Raw genomic sequence first — 18,204 nt, 5'->3', positions numbered from 1 at the left:
AGCATCACTATTCTAATAAACCAGTAACCAAAAATTTCCTTACCAAAAAATACTTCAAGTTACTTAGTGGAATTTAGTGTTAATGCTTGTTTGCAAAACAGTGTAGAAAATCTTGAGCAGCAAGACTAGAGAAGCATTTCTAAGCCTTTCCAGTGGAAAGTGAAACTTTCAGATTAATCAGACCTACTGTTAATATATAGTTTGCTTAAGCTAGTCTCATACAAAATACAAAATATGCATGAAGAGTTATGTTAGCCAAGTAACAGCAGGTGGAATCTGTTTTGAAGACCTGCCTGCAAGGCTGTTTCACTATGTGTATGAATTCAGAATTTTCAAGAAGCAATCTCAAAACTTGGAGGGATTATACTGAGGGGTACAACAAAAGTTTTCCCCTAAATCAGAACACAGTGGATGACACTGGAAATAGTCAGAACTAAATTACAAGACATGAAAAAACAGAGGCCCACAACGTCAAATACTATGACATTGCACTGCAAGCTGTATTGACCATTCTAGTATATACTGGGACACTTGTTTCTATTTCTTCCAGTTCAAATATCAAATAGAAAGTGACATTATAAAGCAATTTTTTAGGACTCTGAAGTTCTGTGTGAGTAAGGCAAAAAGGTCAGAGATATAATCAAAGCTGCATACATTAAATAACAGCAGAAGAGGGTCCAGCACCTTGCACTTCCTACAGACAACAGTGAGAAAGTTACCCCAAGCAGCTGAGGTGCCCTGAGAACACTTGCCAGTGCAGCAGGTGATGACCTGCTGAGGTGTGCATGTTCCCAGCTAATCCATCCTGTCAGACCTTTCCAGACTTGACTGCATGATCAGTGTCAGGGAGCTGCAATTAAATATCTCTCTCTTCTGCCAGAGATAGTCATTACAAGATTCATTCAGCAGATCAAAGGGTGCCAGAAATCAAGAAACTAAATAGATAAGCACAATCTTCATACCTGCTAACATGCTGGGAACAAAGAGAAATTCTTTTTCCCTTTTCAGTTGCTCAGTGTAGCTTTCACAATCAACAGGTTTCATTACTACAAGGTCTTCATCTGTCTGCCCTAGGAATAAATCATCATCTTTCACCAGGTGAACATCTTCATCCTGTAGGTTAAGTGCAAACATCTCTGTTAATTTGTCTGTTTCTTAAGGAAGTTTCTTGAAAAAGTATGCTTTCAGCATTTTTAAGGAAACAAAAAATGCCATTTTACATAAACTAATAAAATTAACAGAAGTCTGAACAAAAAATATGAACATTTATCCTACAGTTCTCACCATTTCATCCTCTTGCTCATCTTCATGAGTTTCGACACATTCCTCTTCTACCTCTTCTTCATTTAATCCATTTCTTTTCCTGGCTCCAGCTTTCATTTTCTCTGGTACAGCATCAAAATTGAAGGTAAAGAAATTATATGCTTCTTCCTCAGAAGGAAAATCATTCTGGAACTAAAAAAAGAAGACAAAGATATTTTATTACGGCATTTTTAAGAAAATCAGGACAAATTAATAAATCTTCCCATTAATAATATGAAACAGCAGCATGTATAAATATTTGTTACAAGATAATTATTATTTTATCTCAAACAGAACTCACTCAAATGCTGGAGCTAACTGAAATTTGTAGATAATCCATGAATCTGTCTCTATTTCTTTATATATCATTCAATAGTTCTTACAAAGTTCTGTTTAAAAAGTTACCTGGTCTAATTTTAACATTCTTATTGCTTTAAATATAAACCATTTTTGAATCAGAACACTGAAGTTTAAGTTCTGGCCATACTGCAGATACCCAGGTAAATGACAGGAAGAGAAATTTCTAATGGCCTTTTGCCTCTGAAGGATCCAGGACCCTTTAGCTTTAGGATGAATCCTCTAAGAAAAGAATTAATAGTAGTACTTTGTAGCTAATAAATATCAATATCCTGGTCTCTAAAATGCTTTAACTTCCAACTGGCAACATTCAATAAAAAGGATTTAAACAGAAGACACATTTTTCCTACGAACTCCAGTAATTGTGTCCAGACAGCTTTACTAGAGTTTTTTGGGTTTTTTAATCAAATGATCCAAAGTCATTCTTATAATTGATGAAGGCTCCTTTAATATACTTCAATTGTTGGCACATACTTCTTGTGAATTTTTAAATTACATAAAACCTTCTCCACTGCTTATGACTGAATTCTGTCTGCTTCTTCAAAAAGAACCATGAAGCTATATGAAGGTTAAATTAAATTATTATTCATTATTGAAATGGAGGAGTTGGTACGTACTGTTGACTTTTGCTTAAGCTTTTTTACAGAATCACGAAACTTTACTTTTGATGGTATATGTGATACACTCTCTGGCATCTCCCTGAATGTATCATTATCAGACTGCATAAAAAACAGATACATAAGTTTTAGCATACATTTGGTGAATCATAAAAAAATACAATTGACTACTATTATTAGATACTGTATTATTATTACAGAAAAAAATAACAAAAGAGAAGCATCCCCACTGTGGTAACAAACAGACTGCATATTTATTTTACAAGGGTACATCTATTACTTAACTCCTTTGGGTCAGGAAATACACAGCAGAGTATAAAGAAATGATTCATTGCCTAAATGACAGTAGCTGTTTTCACTGCTGATGGGAGCACTGTTTCTGCACTCCTGAGCACAAGCAATCCCATGCTGATGTCCAAAGGAAGAGGAAGGAGGCAGCGATGGCAAACCCTCCGCTCGGGCAGACGGCCCCAGCAGGGCAGCGGTGGCAGGGACTGGGCTCAGGTAAGGGAATCAGGGAATCAGAGAAGCTGACAAGCCCTGCCGCAGTCAGGAAAACCCTCCTTGGTATTGCTTAAAAAAGGTGGTGTTCATTGTCTAGGTGCTGAAATAAACACTTGATTATTTATTTTATTCTCTCAAACAATTGTTGCTAGGCTACTCTCTAACTCCATGGGTCACACACCCCTGCCTTTTCAATAAAAGAGGTATCATGTTTATCCATTCCCAGTTCTCTGAAGCCTCATCTGTCCCCACACACAGATCACTGTAAAGACCACTGGTTCTCAGGCTGCTTCAGCAGGTTTCTTTAACTGCTTCAAAGTGATTTTCATCAGGCTTAACCAACAAAAACGCATCTACCATTCTATCTGTTCTTCTATTCCATCTGTTCTTCCTCCTTGTGGCCTGAATTGTTAGATTAAAGGAAGAAACTTCTCAAGTTTACCTCTATTACACCTATACTTCATAATAATAATAATATGAAAAAGAAAATCTCAAACTCTGTCAATCTGATGACCACTTGTTTAACAATAAAAGAATACCTTGTGCATAAATAAGAACAAGAAACAAAACCGACATGTGGAAGGTTTCAGATACACTTGATATAAAATTGGTAAACAACTCTAATAAGTTTACTAATAAACAACTAATTTTCCTAATACAAATATATTAAAATAGTACTACTTAACTGAAAGATATAATAATTACTTATTATAAGATAACATTGCCAAGAATCTTCCCACAACGTACATGAAATGGCAATTCTCCCCTGGACAAGTGATTTAGCCAGGCTAAATTAAATCATATTGTTTGGAATTCCATATAAAGGCGTTACTGCTATACGCTGTTATTTCCTAGGAATAACACATTCTTTGGAACACGTTTTCTACAGGCAAGCAATCTCTGTGAATTCTGAAGAATACGAGTGACAGTTCTGCCCAGGCAGAGCCTTTCTTGTTTTTTTAATACAAAAATAATTTTCTAACAAAGAACATGTTTATAGAAAACCTCTCAATATAAAATGCTAACAAGGAAATACAATAAAATACAATGACATAAAGTTAATATCCGCCATTTAGCAATTGCCCTGTTCAAGTTTATATAAAGCTCTATCACAGTGGGAGCTTTATTTATATAAAGCTCCTGTTACAGTAAATTTTAAATACTTCAAGGCATTTTAAGCAACAGAAGTCATGAGCCTCTAAATGACAGAAATTTCACAGGATATTCATACTACAATGTAAGCAGTTTATTACTGTTAAATATATACAATAAAAAAAATAATCAGAATAGCTCCTTTCTGGTTACTAATTCAAACAATAGCACAATTCTGATAAATGAAATTGATCTTCAAGAGTGTGCAGACTTTGATTTTTTCATGTTCCTCATTCATTTCTTATGATAAGAATAGCAGGGTACAATGCACATTTTTACCGTTTTATCCAGTGCAAGTCCTGGTTTTCTTTCCCTGATGCCTTTCAAGCGCCTTGGTTGTGGGCTGGGCTCTTCCTGCGATAAAGTAATTTCAGCTTTTGTCTAAGTGAACAAGCGAAAAAAATGTTTAGTTGTAATAGAAACAGAAAGAGATCAAAGCTACAATAATTTCCAGGAACTCAAAACTTACTTATATTTCTGTTAGGGTCAGAATCTTTTAATTATAAAATCAGTTTAAGTGATTTTCCAGATCCATATTCTAATACGCCTTATTAGACTGTAAGCAAATGTACAAAGAAATCCATTGTTTTCAAAACTGTGTAAGAATTTTTTTGACAAAGAGAACAGAAAGAACTTGTAATGATTGTATCATCTGAATTACAAAACAATAGCTTTTATGTTACCGTCAATAAATTAAATATAAACTTTAGAAAAGAAACTAGCAATACAGAAAGCAATCATACTGATGGATAGAGTACTCTTTCAGCCTCAGAAATAAAAAAGCAGATATCCCAACTCAAATTCACATTGCACAAAGCAAGTAAAATGAAGTGGGCGTTGCTTATAAGTCTGAGGTCAATCAAACAGGACTTCTGAAGGATTCTTACCTTTGCTGCTTTTAGCTTCTCTCTCATTCGCTGCCTAACAGAAAGCTCTGCAAAGCTTGTCCTTGATGTAGAAGGAACAGGTGGCAAGTCTGAAACAGAGAAAAATGGTGATGTGTTTAAATTAAGTATTTTCTGAAAGAAACATATGGAAAATAAAACCATTTATACTGGAGTCTCATATTCCAACAGAAAGAACTTGAATGAGAAAATGTGAATGAATGAAACATTTTTCTGGAATCCAGTTCTTACAAAGTATAACTTAAATGCATTTAAACTGCAACAGATCTACTTTTCATTATATACCATGAACCGCTGTAAGAAACACTTTGGCACACTTTTAGTCGACCATCATTTAGAAAAGAAATATACATCAAGACAAACCTCATTACTACTGATTCTACTCAGAATCATCAAGAGATTCGGGAGAATGCCAATATTTCCAAATTATACAATTTACTGCCTGCATTTGCAGAAAAGAAATATTCATTGCATTTGTAAACTTTCAAAAGAATGAACAAGGTGCAAAGTGCAAACCCCCTATTTTACAGTAATTATCAGCATCTGCCTCAGTCTAATGCCTTTGAAAGATTTATTAATGATTTTAATGGTGCAATAGTGTTTATCTGTGTACAGAAAACACAAGCAAGAATTCTCAGAAAGTCACATTTGCTCAAAGATGGCCTTTGAAAAATTTTTGGAATTAAGAAAAAAATAGTAATTTTTAAAACTTCAGTCTCACAAAAGATGGTGGCACAGAAAAAAAGGCTCTGTCTGCTGAAGATAGAACTTACGAACTTTAATTGCAGTATGAAAGGTGGGTACACACTGGAAAAAAAATTAACTTCTTATTCTAACACTGGAACCGAGTCCCTTAAACAGTTATGGAACCTTAACTAGTGCAAGCTTTTAAGTTAAAAACAAAAACAAAGAAACAGACAAACTCCAACCCTCAAATAAACTCAATCAACCGAAAACCCCACCAAACCCAAGTACCAAGACTTAGAAAAAAATATGTCAAGGAAGAAGCTGGTCTAGTGTTACCTTTAGATTTTCCTCTTGTGAATTTTTTCTATCTTTTAATCTGTTCAGTTAGCATGCAAAAACATATTCTATTTCATTGCAGCAAATGTGTCATTTCAATTCCATTCTGATAAATGAAAACTATAAAGCAACAGATTAGATGATCTGAAATCCTTTACAATTGTCTGTATACATTTCCAGACAAGCTATGTGAACAGTGTAAATATGCAAAATTAGGGCAGAAAAAAATCTGCTGCTACTCTAAGCACCTCATAAAGTATCAGAACTTACGTTCTGTATGCAGAATTATTTATTAATTAATCTGTTCCTTGAGACAACAGGGTCATTATCTTTTCTATATATAATTACAACCGTTTTAAGGCTTTGGCAGTTGCATCAAATACTGTGAGATACTGCAGTTTTTTCAAAAAATGACCACATTAAAAAAAATGGTTTTGTTACTTTATTTCTCTGGATGTACACTTTTGCTCTGCTTATGTGAATGGGCTCTACAGCCAACTAAGTTGTGCTCAACTTTAAAATATATCTTTGAAGTGAACAAACTAAAACTGATATCCATGAACATATTACTTTGGGAGTATCACCATTACAAGGCTGTATGAAAAAATCCACACCATGTTTTACATTGGAAGTGTAATTATCCTACAGTGGCTCCGTACTTTACATCAGGCAGATCAGGCAGCCAAATTTGCTGATTGGTCAAACCAAAATTAAACCTGAGAACCTGAAAAAGCTATCTAGCAAGTGTTCTCCCTTGATTTCATCTGCACTCAGAGGGGGCCCAAGCCTTTGGAGCTCTGTGTGGCTGCAAAGCTTTTTGCACTGACACAGACTCAGAACTTCTGCAAGTATCTCAAAGGATGCAGAAACCAGGCACAAGACACGTATTAATGCTGTGACCAAGCATCAGTTACTTGAATGAAAATACTGAATGGTAATTTCCTTATTAAGTGAAGAATAGCTGATGGACATGTTTCAAGAAAAGTCTGCCATAGTGGGCTGAGAACAATGATCATTCCATGCTAGAAGAAAATAAACCACCTATTTGAGGGACATGACAAACTGATGATTCCAGAAACATTATCTACTTCCCACTTGTTTTAAAATACAGTTCCCTTTTCCTGAAAAAAGCATCAGGGGGTATGTATACTTTTAACACCACAAATTTAACATAATATGGTGACAACTATAACGAACTAAAAAGGCCTCAGAATAGAGGTGATGGATATTATTATCACAGGCATTAAAATAAAACCAAAACAAGATAGTGGGGGAAACAGACTATGTAGAACTTTTCAATGGCACGTGGAAAACTGCAGGGGGAAATTGCCTTTTTTTTTTTTTCCAAATGGTTAGTTATCACTTGGCAGGAAAATGATAGTCAGAAATTCATATACAGATGATCACTCTAACAAAGGACTGAGAAACTCAAATCCACTCTTACTTTATAAATGGGCAACACAATAGCCAACAGCAGTGTCAGCATATTTAAAACTACAACATATAAAACATGGAAATTTAAATTATTTATAAATCTGTCAAACTGAATCCTGAAGACATGGGGGGAATTGAAATAAGTTTTGAACAGATCCATGAAAGCTTCAGCTCAGGGTGTATTCTTTCTCAAAATGTGAGGTGCAATTTCAAAAAAAGCAACCTAATAGATGGATAAATTATACTGCCATTAAGTAAGACAATGCTATGGTCTTTCCACAATACCACATGCTGTACTTTTCACTTGATCATATACAATTTGCAAAATTGCAGGTATTTTGGAAGCACAAGTAACAGAGCAAAATACTTAGGAAAACAAAACATTTATCATATAGGGAAACTAGTGACTGGTTTTCTTCTGAGGAGTACTGCTGAGCTATTCTGTTTATTCTTGGAAAATAAGCTTCTGTAAAAGAAAATAACCATCACTAGAGGGTGCCTCAATTTCCCCATGCAATCAGTTCTGAAAAATTGTTTGGACTCCATCTGTCAACAGCATAGCACTTCCTAGCACAAGCTGCCACAGTGAGACTCAAGAAACATACAGAAGAAAAGTACACAGACCCCGAAGAGCTGGGAACATCCCTAAACTGTAAATGTCTTTAAAAATTTGTCTGTACCGTATTTTGTTAAAATGTGTTTAAGGACAATACATAAATTTTATTTTGGTAAAATTTGACATTGATGAAAAACTAAGTATGTTTATACGTCGCTAGATTTTTATTCTGCTGATTTTTTAATATTCTGCTCTTAATGAGCTCTTTTATGCATCCTGTTTAGATAAACCATAAACCCATGCAGAAAGATGAGACATGCACTTCTAGCATTTCCCATCACATCACTCTCTTAAACATTCACACTTTGTAGTAGGAGCATTTCATGTGTGACAATAAAAATAGCATGTCAATAAACCACACCCATGAGAAACACTTCAAGCACAAAGGATGGAGTTCCCGGTATCACTGGGGCTGGGAGGCACCTGTGGAGCCCCCCCAGCCCAACCCCCGCGGCACGGCGGGGTCACCCGGGGCGGCTTTCATGGAATGCAGGACCTGTTCCATCACCTCCCAGGGACGGGACAAGGCTGACTGGCCAGTTCGCGTTCAGTAACATAAATACCGCACGTCTACACAAAAACGTATGGGCATTTAATAATTTAACCACATTTAAACGCGACAGGAGCACGTCTCTGTAGCGAGCGCTGCCCGCCCGCTCTCAGCCGCGCTGACCCGGCACTGACACACAGCGAGCCCCGGGCTGCCGGCACGGCCCGAGCGAGGCCTGAGGGGAGCAGCCTCCTCCCGCCGCAGCGCCGCCCTCTGTGGCCGCAGGGCCCCGGCGGAGAACAGCCCGAGGAGCAGCACCGGGACGAGCGGCCCGCGGGGCTCGGCACGGACGGCCCGGCAGGCAGCGCCCCCCGCCCGCCGCCGGGAGTCACTCACCGCGCTCCGCCTCCGCGCCGGCCCCGGGCCCTGCCGCCGCCATGGCGCTGCCGCGCTCCGCCCGCCGCCCGCCGGGACCCGCAGCGTCCGCCGGCTGCGGCGGGCAGGGAGAGGAAAGGCGGTGTGGAAAGGAGGTGTTCGGGATGGATGGATGGACGGACGGCGGCCGGGCCGGGCCGGGCCGGGAGCGGGAGCGGGGCCAGCGCGCGTGCGCGAGAGGGCGCGCGCTCACGGTGCCGGCGGCGCGCGCGGGGCGGGAGCGCGCGGCAGGGACCAGGCCCGGGACAGACGGACAGAGGGACACACGGACACACGGACACGCGGCTGCAGCAGCTTCACACCAGTGTATTCTGTGTATACAAACACAGATACCTTTACAGTTAATCTCCTCATACCGTAGGGGTTCGGGCTTTGTCGTCCCCTCCTGACATTTTACTGTTTAAACACGATCACCTCAAAAGCTGCTCTGCAGATGAGAAAACAGAGTAACTTCGGGGTTTTGCAACCTAAGCAAGGCTAAATATATTTAACCAATAATTTGAAGATAATTTAATCAACTAAGTGTACATCCATATGAAATAGAATTTAAAAAAAAAACCACCACAAATCCAAAACACGTTGGGGGCCCTACTTTTGTATTTGCACAGAAATTAATTATGGAGAGCTGAATGAACTAGCACGGTACTGACAGATGAGAAGAGCTTAAAAGAGAGTCGTGGCTTACCTATTTCACTTTTTACAGTTCTATAAAAAAGATTCCTGTTCTCAGTGAAAAATGATTATATACCATATTGGTCTCTATGAACTGGACACCTTGGGGGAAGTTTTACATTTGTATCTACACAACTCAATGTGTTGTTACTGCAGGTTCCTGTCCTGCCTTATCTTTCACAGAAGGAAAACAGCCGTGGCTGTTCTTGTTCCTGGCACAAAGCTTGTGCCAGTGTAGCTGCATCCATGCAAAACCCAAGGGCCAATGTACTGTGCTCACAGATGAAGTAAATCACAACAGCACAGTTTATTCTGGACTTTAAAATCCCATGGAACAACTTATGGGAGTGAAATGTGGGTCTTTTTCTTGTACCTGGCTAGATCTTCTTTGGCAAGAGGGCTAACTGAGGCTGGCACAGGTCACCTGTGGTTTCCTTGACACTTCTTTGTGCTGGATGTGTACAGGCTCATGTATACTTGCTTCAAAAAGTGCTTCCAGCCCAGCCTAGAAGATGCAGAATGATCTTCATATCCCTCCTAATCTCATTTAGGAGATGCTGGATGAAATAGGGGAAATTATCTCTGCCTGAGGCTCAGCTTTACCAGCTACTGGCCTCAAGTATTATCAGATTTCTAAATATGTCTCAACTAGCACAGGGAGCTGAACTCACCCTAAGCAAGTGACTTTCTTAGATAAAGGTAACTCCCTCCCAAACCACCTGTGCATTTGCCTCAGCACCACTTCCCTCAGTATCTCTCACCAGGCTAAGGGTAACATACCTAAAAATGGCCACGTTTCCTTGCTGCTGGCAAGGTGCATCAGATATCCTCTCCATGGCACAAAAAGTACAGCACTGCAAGAAGTGGCAACTGTTTTTATCACTTGGCACATAAGTCTCTTTTTCACGTCAAGCTTTATGTATCAAATTTAAACAGTCTTTCCTAAAGGCACATGTAAATGTAGAACACTGACAACATTGAAGAAGTGCTTTATGGTAGTTTCCTTTAACAATTTGGTAGCATTTCTTGAAGTTAAGTACTATGACAGGCACTTTAAAATGTAATAAACAACTGAATGCAAGAACTATAAAGCTCTCCTCTAGAGAACTCAGAGGTGGTTTCCAAGCACTGAAAACTAACAACAGAAACACAGAGAAGTTTCTCTCACTGCTCTTTAAACAAAAAACAAAACAAAACAAAACAAAACAAAACAAAACAAAAAAAAGTGTTGATCAAAAGTACCTAGGAAATAATTTTGAGGAATTTGTGTTACTTAAATCTGTCTCATTCATGAAGGTGCGCTAAATGCAGTGACACTGAAGCAGAGCTTAAGGAAAATGTTTGTTTCCTACTTGGGTTTTCTTATACAGCAGCTCTTGAATCACAGACAGGAACCAAACACCACACTCCCTCCAAAACAGCATCTCAGCTGTGCTTTTAAAGAGAAAGAGTCAGATTTCCTGCTTAAACCACTAAAACACTTCTGGAAAACTTCTTTTCATAAACAATTTCATCAACGGTAAAAGGGAAATCATAAATAAAATATGGAGAGGATGCAGCTCCAGCAGACCATTTCAGTTACTGCAGTGATTTTAAAAAGCAGGTATGCACAGTAGATTTTTACAGGGTCAAGGATGGTTATTTCAGGCTGAAATACAATAAAATAGTCACCCATCCTAACCTTAAGTATCTAACTTTGCTAAATTATGTGACTTAATTTCTGTGTACTTCTTCTAAAGTAAGTGGAGGAGTGGCACAGACCTTCTTGGGACCTGTATGAACCAGAGCAGTGATTCCTAAATACAAATCATTTATGAAAGAGACTTGTTCACTCTGTTGACTAAAGAGAGGTGTTAAATCTCTAATTCAGACTATATGACAACATTCCAGCAAGCAAATATTTTTTTAGGTTAGTTTAGAAACTCTTAATTTCACTCTGAAAAAATCCCTGGAAACTGCATGTAAGGATAAATCCTTGAAGTTGATGGTTAGTAGCCAGTTGTTTTCCTAGTGCTCTCTGTGTTCCAATGCATTAAAGTACTTGGAGTAACTACTGGAGATGCATCAAGGGAACAATCCTGCATTTATTCTTTACAAATTAGCATCAGCCTCAGCAAACTTCTTAGCTTTTCATTTGGGGGAAAAATTACAGGAAACATAGCAGAGTTAAAAAAGGTATCATCTCTCAGAAGCTGTTATTAGCAAACAGGCTTTTTGCCACCCCGGGATTAAAAAAATGTATCAGTAAATGCTCAGAGTAAGAAGTAAAAGTAAAACAAATCATAATTTCCTAGAGTTATCAATATACTTTAATATTTCTCCAGCAGAAAAAAAAAAAAAAGGATATGAAGTCTATGATAGTTTCACAACCAGCTTATGCTGATACCAGGAATGTGGAAATGTCAGCACTGTGAGATAGTTTGTAGAAATGTGGATTGTCTTACGTACCATCCCTAATTTTTGTAGCTACAAAGGGATTTATAACTTTCCTGTCAAGTCTGGAGAGGAGTATTTTCTGCTGCACTGAATGGTTGACAAAATAATTTCTTGTGTTAACACGTGTATTAATATCTCTAGTATGATCAGAATAAACAAAATTGGGAATACTAAATGGAGTTATTGAACCTATTTATAATCGTCTGTAAATAAACAGTCCCTCTAACATCTGAAAGTCTATTACTGCAAAGTTTTAATAGTTGGAATCACATGAAAAGAGATGGATAAATTCCTTCTCCTCTCTGAATACTATATTAAGAAGGGAACCATGGGAAAAAGTAAACATAGTAGTTAAAAGAGATTGGGAGTATGCATTTTTAATTGTACAAAGAGGAACTGTCATAGCTAGAAACATCTGTCATGGCAAAAGCTTTTAGGAAAGAGAAAAATATGTTATAGGGGTACAGGTTTCTTAGGGTAACATGTACTGCACACATTTCTATTATCTGCTAAGAATCACTGCATACAGGATCGTGGAAATGATCCAGTGGGTAAAACTTCATACAACATTTTGGCAAGAACTCAGGTTCAAGATCTTGTTTTGCTAATAAGTCTGTGTCTGAAAAATATGCTCCAGTATCAGAGACAGTTGTACAAATATTTTAAATAATGGGCAAATATGAACAGCATTTATGCAAGGAGCATTATTATGAGACCCTAAAGGAGTAGTCAGGAACCTTTGCTTAGTAGGGTGGAAAGGTGCTTGAAAACACGTCAGTACAATGACTCTGTTCACAGGAGACACACAGAATCTGAACCACATGTGTTTCCTGGGGTGGAGAACAACTCATTGATCTCAGTCAGCATTAAAAAACAAAGGCCAGTCTAATGCCACTGATTACACTGGGCAGCCGACAGTGCTCCACGTAAGGTGGTGTGAGCTTCTTGGTTGGGTGTGACACTGTCACACTTGAACATTAATCACTGTTTTGTCAATGAGGGTCAAGGCTGGCTTTTAGAACAGGTGGAGTAGATGGCAGCTTGTGGTGCCCAGGATGCCCCAGGAGCAGGCAGGGGCATCATAGGCCCCTTGTTCAGAGTTAAAACATTTAAAAACTCAACAGCGGACAATCAGCAATGCAGTTATTTCTCAGGCTTTGAGGATAATATAAGGTTTGCTTTGCCATATACACCTATTATTGCCTGCCTAGAATCAAAGTCAAAATTTGTAAAATCAACAGAAGGGAAACAGCAAATGTTATGAGCCACATACAGCATTTACAGAATAAGAGTACATGTTGCTGTGTTCTTAGAATGGGAATTTAGATATTATGTGCAACCCTACGGTGATCCCAGTTTCAGGAAGGTTACAAACAAGAAAGAACAAACTGCTCATCTTTATTATTTTTAAACTGATCACACCTCACTCCAACATGACAGAAATCAAAAATAACATTTCCTGTAACTTGTAAAGTGCAGTTTAGAAGTCTGTGTTCACACATCAGAATATCTGACAAAATGTGCATGAATGCAGGTGGTGCATAGAAGGGAAGTCATCAGTGGTAGGCAAATTTTCAGATAATGAGCGAGATTGCTGTTCAGCTCAAAAGTTTTAAATCCTTTTTGCTTTCTTCTGAGCCTAGAGATAACACTTCATTGAAAGTAGTGGAAGAAAGATCACTGCTGATACATTTCCTTCATGCAATTCACTCATTTCTAAAAATCTCACCTTCTTCTTGCAAAATATTCACTGAAGAGCCCACTGAGAACCATGGTTCATTTATATTTTTCAAGAATTCAGTATTTTTGTCCCTTTGCTAAGATGGCACACACAAGGTTATTTTACCACAGAGACGATTTTACAAATTCTGCCTTATATTTTGTATTGGATTTAGGATTTAGGACAGGTTCTTTAAAGCTGAAAAGAAACAAATTTAATATTTTTTACTTTGGTGTAACAAGAATCACTTCAGGATTCATTTAAGTATCCTTTAAAATTTCAATACTTTTTATATACTTAAGTGTATTGAATTTGGAGGCATAAGAGAATGGCTAGCCCATCTTAATAAATTGCAGAATTTTCTGGAGACCAGCCAGGTTACTTCAGTTGAAGTTGTCCCAGGAGGAACTCGTGCAATACTCTATGGAAGATCTGCCAAGAGGACATTTCCATCATTATAAGTGTACTTCTCTGTTCTCATCAATCCACATCTTTCTAATTTTGAGACATATAAATAAGCAAATTAAATTATGCCAATTTTTCCACTCATCAGATTGTTCTTGAGGAACAGACATCTTGTTTCACTGTTGCCATCTGATAGTTAAGGACTAACCTAAATTAATAACTTAGAGGCAGGTGATATGAAGACATGGGTACCTCCTGATTCCTTCTTTCTTAATATAAGTCTCTAATACAGGGTCATCCAAACAATTTACCCCACCTACTTCTTTGCACTGGTAACAGGAGAGCCAACAACTAATCTAACCAGCACACTGATCTTTGAACTTTTAGAAATTAAAGTGAGGTAAGAGAAATTTTACTAATTTACACTAATACTTGCTGCTGCAAGAACAATCTGCGTGGAGGAGAAATATCCTTACACCTCTTCCAGCAGGTAGCTGCCAAAATTATACCAAAATTATACTCAGTATTGAGGAATATGAGCCAAATACTCAAAGACACCTTTCACTTTGTGAATATTTGCTATTAAAAGAGATGTGTATAATATGTCTAATTATTTTTTCTTTTCCCTTAGGTAACTTTCATGAATTGATCTGATGTATGCAGCTAGGACATAAACAGGTATCGGTGACTGAGGATTTCCTGACAGTATTTTGAAAGTTCTTCCTGTGGATGTGAGGAAGAATTATGCCTTTGAAATTCAGAAATGCTGATGGAATCTCAGTTGGGAGTGTTGACCTAAGTAGTTACAGAAAAATGTAAATGACCTCTCAATGCTCTCTGAGATGAAGTCTAGATAGTTTATACTGAAAGGAATAAGTTGTTTCTTGAAAGCATTACTCGTTGGTAAAGATTGTGGTATATTGCTTTCTCAACTCTATTTTTTTCCTGTTTACTTTCATGTATCATTTCTTGGATAGGACTCATCAGCTACTGAAAGACATATCCAAAGCAAGTCCCATTTCCACATACAACTGAAGTTCCTGCTGACCAAACTGCTTAGTACAGCATTAGTATAATTATTCTGAATATTAATTACCTGCCAATGGATAAGTAAATCAATAAATAAACCAGTCAGTGAAAACTAATTTATTCAGTAAATATCTTAGCAAATGAAAATTAATGAAACCTAGTGGGTGACCTGGGGAAGGTAAATAGAGTACTAAATGAACTGCAACAATTAATGTAACACACTTGGTAGGAAATGAAATAAGTTGCTTCCAGTTTTGTGTATTTTTATCCTAATAGTACCTAAATGGTGTTAAGTAGATTTAAAAAGACTTGAAGAAGGTAGATAATGTTCTCAGTACTCATGTCCATTAGTAATTTTTTCCTCTGTATTGTCTCCGTATTGTAAAAGATTGAGAACTTATTGCTCCTGAAAAAATTGTATAACAACGTAACCATATGGACACGAATACCAGTAGTCAAGAAAGTGAAAGTATTTATTCTGTGTGACGTAATCATAAAAATTTGAAAATGTAAATAAATGTTTTTTTAATTATCTAGGTTAAAAATATTCAGCAGTGGAATATGTGAGTGACTTCTTCCTTAATGGCACTCTACCAAGTATAAAGAGAGTCTGAAAGAGTAGAAGACAGTGGAGAGCTGTTTTGTTTCTAATAAGTTTTGTTTTACTTATTTATCTTTACATTCATATACCCCAAGTAAATATATATATACTTTTACTTAAAAATCTCAGGAATATTGCTGTTCTTAATATTGTTTGACAGTTTCCTGATGGTTTGAGGTTTGTACGAGTTCTTCCAGCCTTGGGCGTCAGGAAGCCCGAGTTGTTACTGCAGTAAAGACATCCTTCCTCCTCCTGGAAGTTTCTCCTGGTGACACTTTTTTCTCTCTGTGGACTGTAGGCAAAGTCTGGATGACTAATTTCATCTGGATGACTAATTTTATATGTCGTTATGGCATGGGTAGAATGACCAATATATTGTGTAGAAATAATTGATTAATTTCAAATTTGATCCTAAAGAAATTTTGGTCTTTGTTTTGAAACCAACCAGACCTCCCCGTGTACTAGTGTGAATTGTGGAGAGACATCAGCTCAAGATATTTTGCATATAAATTCAAATATAGACAGATAAATACCCCAAATGCAATAGCATGTCATCAAATTTGATATATTTTCAAATAATATACTAGCAATAGCAATTATTTACTTTGGGATAATGTCTTGAGACCCTTAATAAGAGCAGGGATACATGGTACGTGTATACATGTGTCGTCCATATGTTTAGTAGAAGTAGTCTTCTTGTCAAAACTTGTAGAAATAATCCAACAGAATTACTTATTTTTACCTCTTCATGCCAAAATATTAAACTGTTCAAAAAAGTATAGAATCCAAATGGGAAACCTTTGGGAAACTAAAGTTACTTCTCTGTTATTGCACAAACATAAATCTAAAATTTCTAAGAAAAGGAAAGCAATAACTCTTGGTTTACTTATTCCCATGGTGTCATTTTCACCATGGGTGTGGTTAAAATACCTCTTTTATATTGGATTCATTTTTACAGATTTTTACATGGGAGCAGTTTGCTTATAGTTAGGATTGCAACCAGGAATATTTCACTATAAAGCTGTATATTTTCTGTGTTTAATTGAGAAAAAATAGTTTTGTCTGAAAATTTCCAGACGTATTATAACTACAATACATTTTTGTAGAGTCTGGAGAAAATCAGTCCTACTTTTTCCTTAAGGCTGGGTTTATCAGTTTTTCTAATTCTAATAAAACTGATTTGTTACTCCTAACATAAGCTTTATACTGATTCAAGTGTCATAAGCCTATTTCCATATTTTATAAGATAATCATCTAATTAAAAACTTGTATTAAGTTGCTTTTGCTGCATGATATATATTCTGGGTCCAATCCTGCATCTATTGAATAATGCTTACTGGAAGTTGTGGGCTTGATATGATCCTTGTTCTGTCCTGTGGAATTCAGTGCAGGCAGCACTGAGCAATGCCATGGTCTTTGTGCCTCAGATAGGTACTGATGGCTGTGAAGCATCAGCATCAATCATAATTGTAAATGATGATTGGACTGCAGTTTGCACTCATATTGTCCTTAATTTGCAGATATATAAATGATTGTACAGCAGGGTGATAAACCGAATCTCCAAGTGTTCTCTTCCATATTTTTCACAGAAAGTAGCCCTTGTATGACACTAATAAATTAGATGTCTAGTTAGAAAAATAATCTACTATTGTCTTCTATCAGACATCTCTCACTGTCAAATAAAATAATGGCTGTACAAGCACTGCCAGTTTGATTTGTAGTCAGGGCTTTGCACCTGTTCACTGCATAAAGCAGCAGTCATGTACTCACAGCCATGAATGCTGATGTGGGAAGAAATGAGGGCATGGGTACAGGCTGATTTTCCATGCATAACCATTGTGCTGGCTCTGCAAACTCAGCAGCATTTTTGTGTCATTTTGTCTGGTTGTAACTTTCTTAATCCATCAAGTACATGTAAAAAACCTAGACATTTCCTTCAGCTTTGGTCATAACTAAAGTGGGTTCAAGAACTGTGCAGCACAGACCACTAACATTTAACCTTATCTGAATAATTGTTAGAAATAGCAGGTCTCTGTAAATCTGGGATGAATAAAAGATTGTAAATTAAGAGGACCCAATGAAGATTGCTACTCTTGACTGTTGAATGCTGGAGAACTCATGATGTTCCTAGATATTTTTACAATGATTGGTTGCTGCCACTGGTAAAATGGATTCCTTCTTTCCAATGGGGATTGATGCAGTTTCCCACCAATGGACCTTGCTGTGTTCCTATCTGATAGAGGGAAGTGCCAGGTACTACCAGATATTTTATCTCCAGATGGGTGCAGATGGTAATCAAATCACCTCTTTACTTCATTGACAGGAAAAGTAAATTGATCTTGTTACATCTCTTGTGTAATCCCTATAAATAGAAGTATAAACATTTTTTTTGCAACATTCAAGTAAATTTTTGAAACACTGAGAGAAGTAGTTGCTTCCTAGGTAACCACTATTAATCTCTACTTTTAGTTCCATTTATCATTCATCCAAAGGGTGGTAGCAACAG

At 37.3% G+C, this 18,204-nt stretch overlaps 1 protein-coding gene across 1 annotated transcript in view; it reads right to left on the bottom strand.

Annotated features, from left to right (window-relative positions):
- The window catches only part of CC2D2A (coiled-coil and C2 domain containing 2A), a 52,307-nt gene extending 43,489 nt beyond the window's left edge, over nucleotides 1-8,818 (bottom strand). The window contains exons 1-6 of the mRNA XM_083861725.1: nucleotides 8,797-8,818; nucleotides 4,820-4,908; nucleotides 4,212-4,313; nucleotides 2,277-2,378; nucleotides 1,285-1,455; nucleotides 963-1,113 (exon numbers count right to left, since the gene is read on the bottom strand). Coding sequence (XP_083717851.1) covers nucleotides 963-1,113; nucleotides 1,285-1,455; nucleotides 2,277-2,378; nucleotides 4,212-4,313; nucleotides 4,820-4,846 — 553 coding nt within the window. The 5' untranslated portion in view covers nucleotides 4,847-4,908; nucleotides 8,797-8,818. The remainder of the gene's footprint in view (nucleotides 1-962; nucleotides 1,114-1,284; nucleotides 1,456-2,276; nucleotides 2,379-4,211; nucleotides 4,314-4,819; nucleotides 4,909-8,796) is intronic.
- Nucleotides 8,819-18,204: the final 9,386 nt, after the last annotated feature.

The sequence above is a fragment of the Zosterops lateralis genome, assembly GCF_965231275.1.
Source record: "Zosterops lateralis genome assembly, chromosome: 5".
Lineage (NCBI taxonomy): Eukaryota > Metazoa > Chordata > Aves > Passeriformes > Zosteropidae > Zosterops > Zosterops lateralis.
This window is presented reverse-complemented; position numbering and strand designations above follow the sequence as displayed.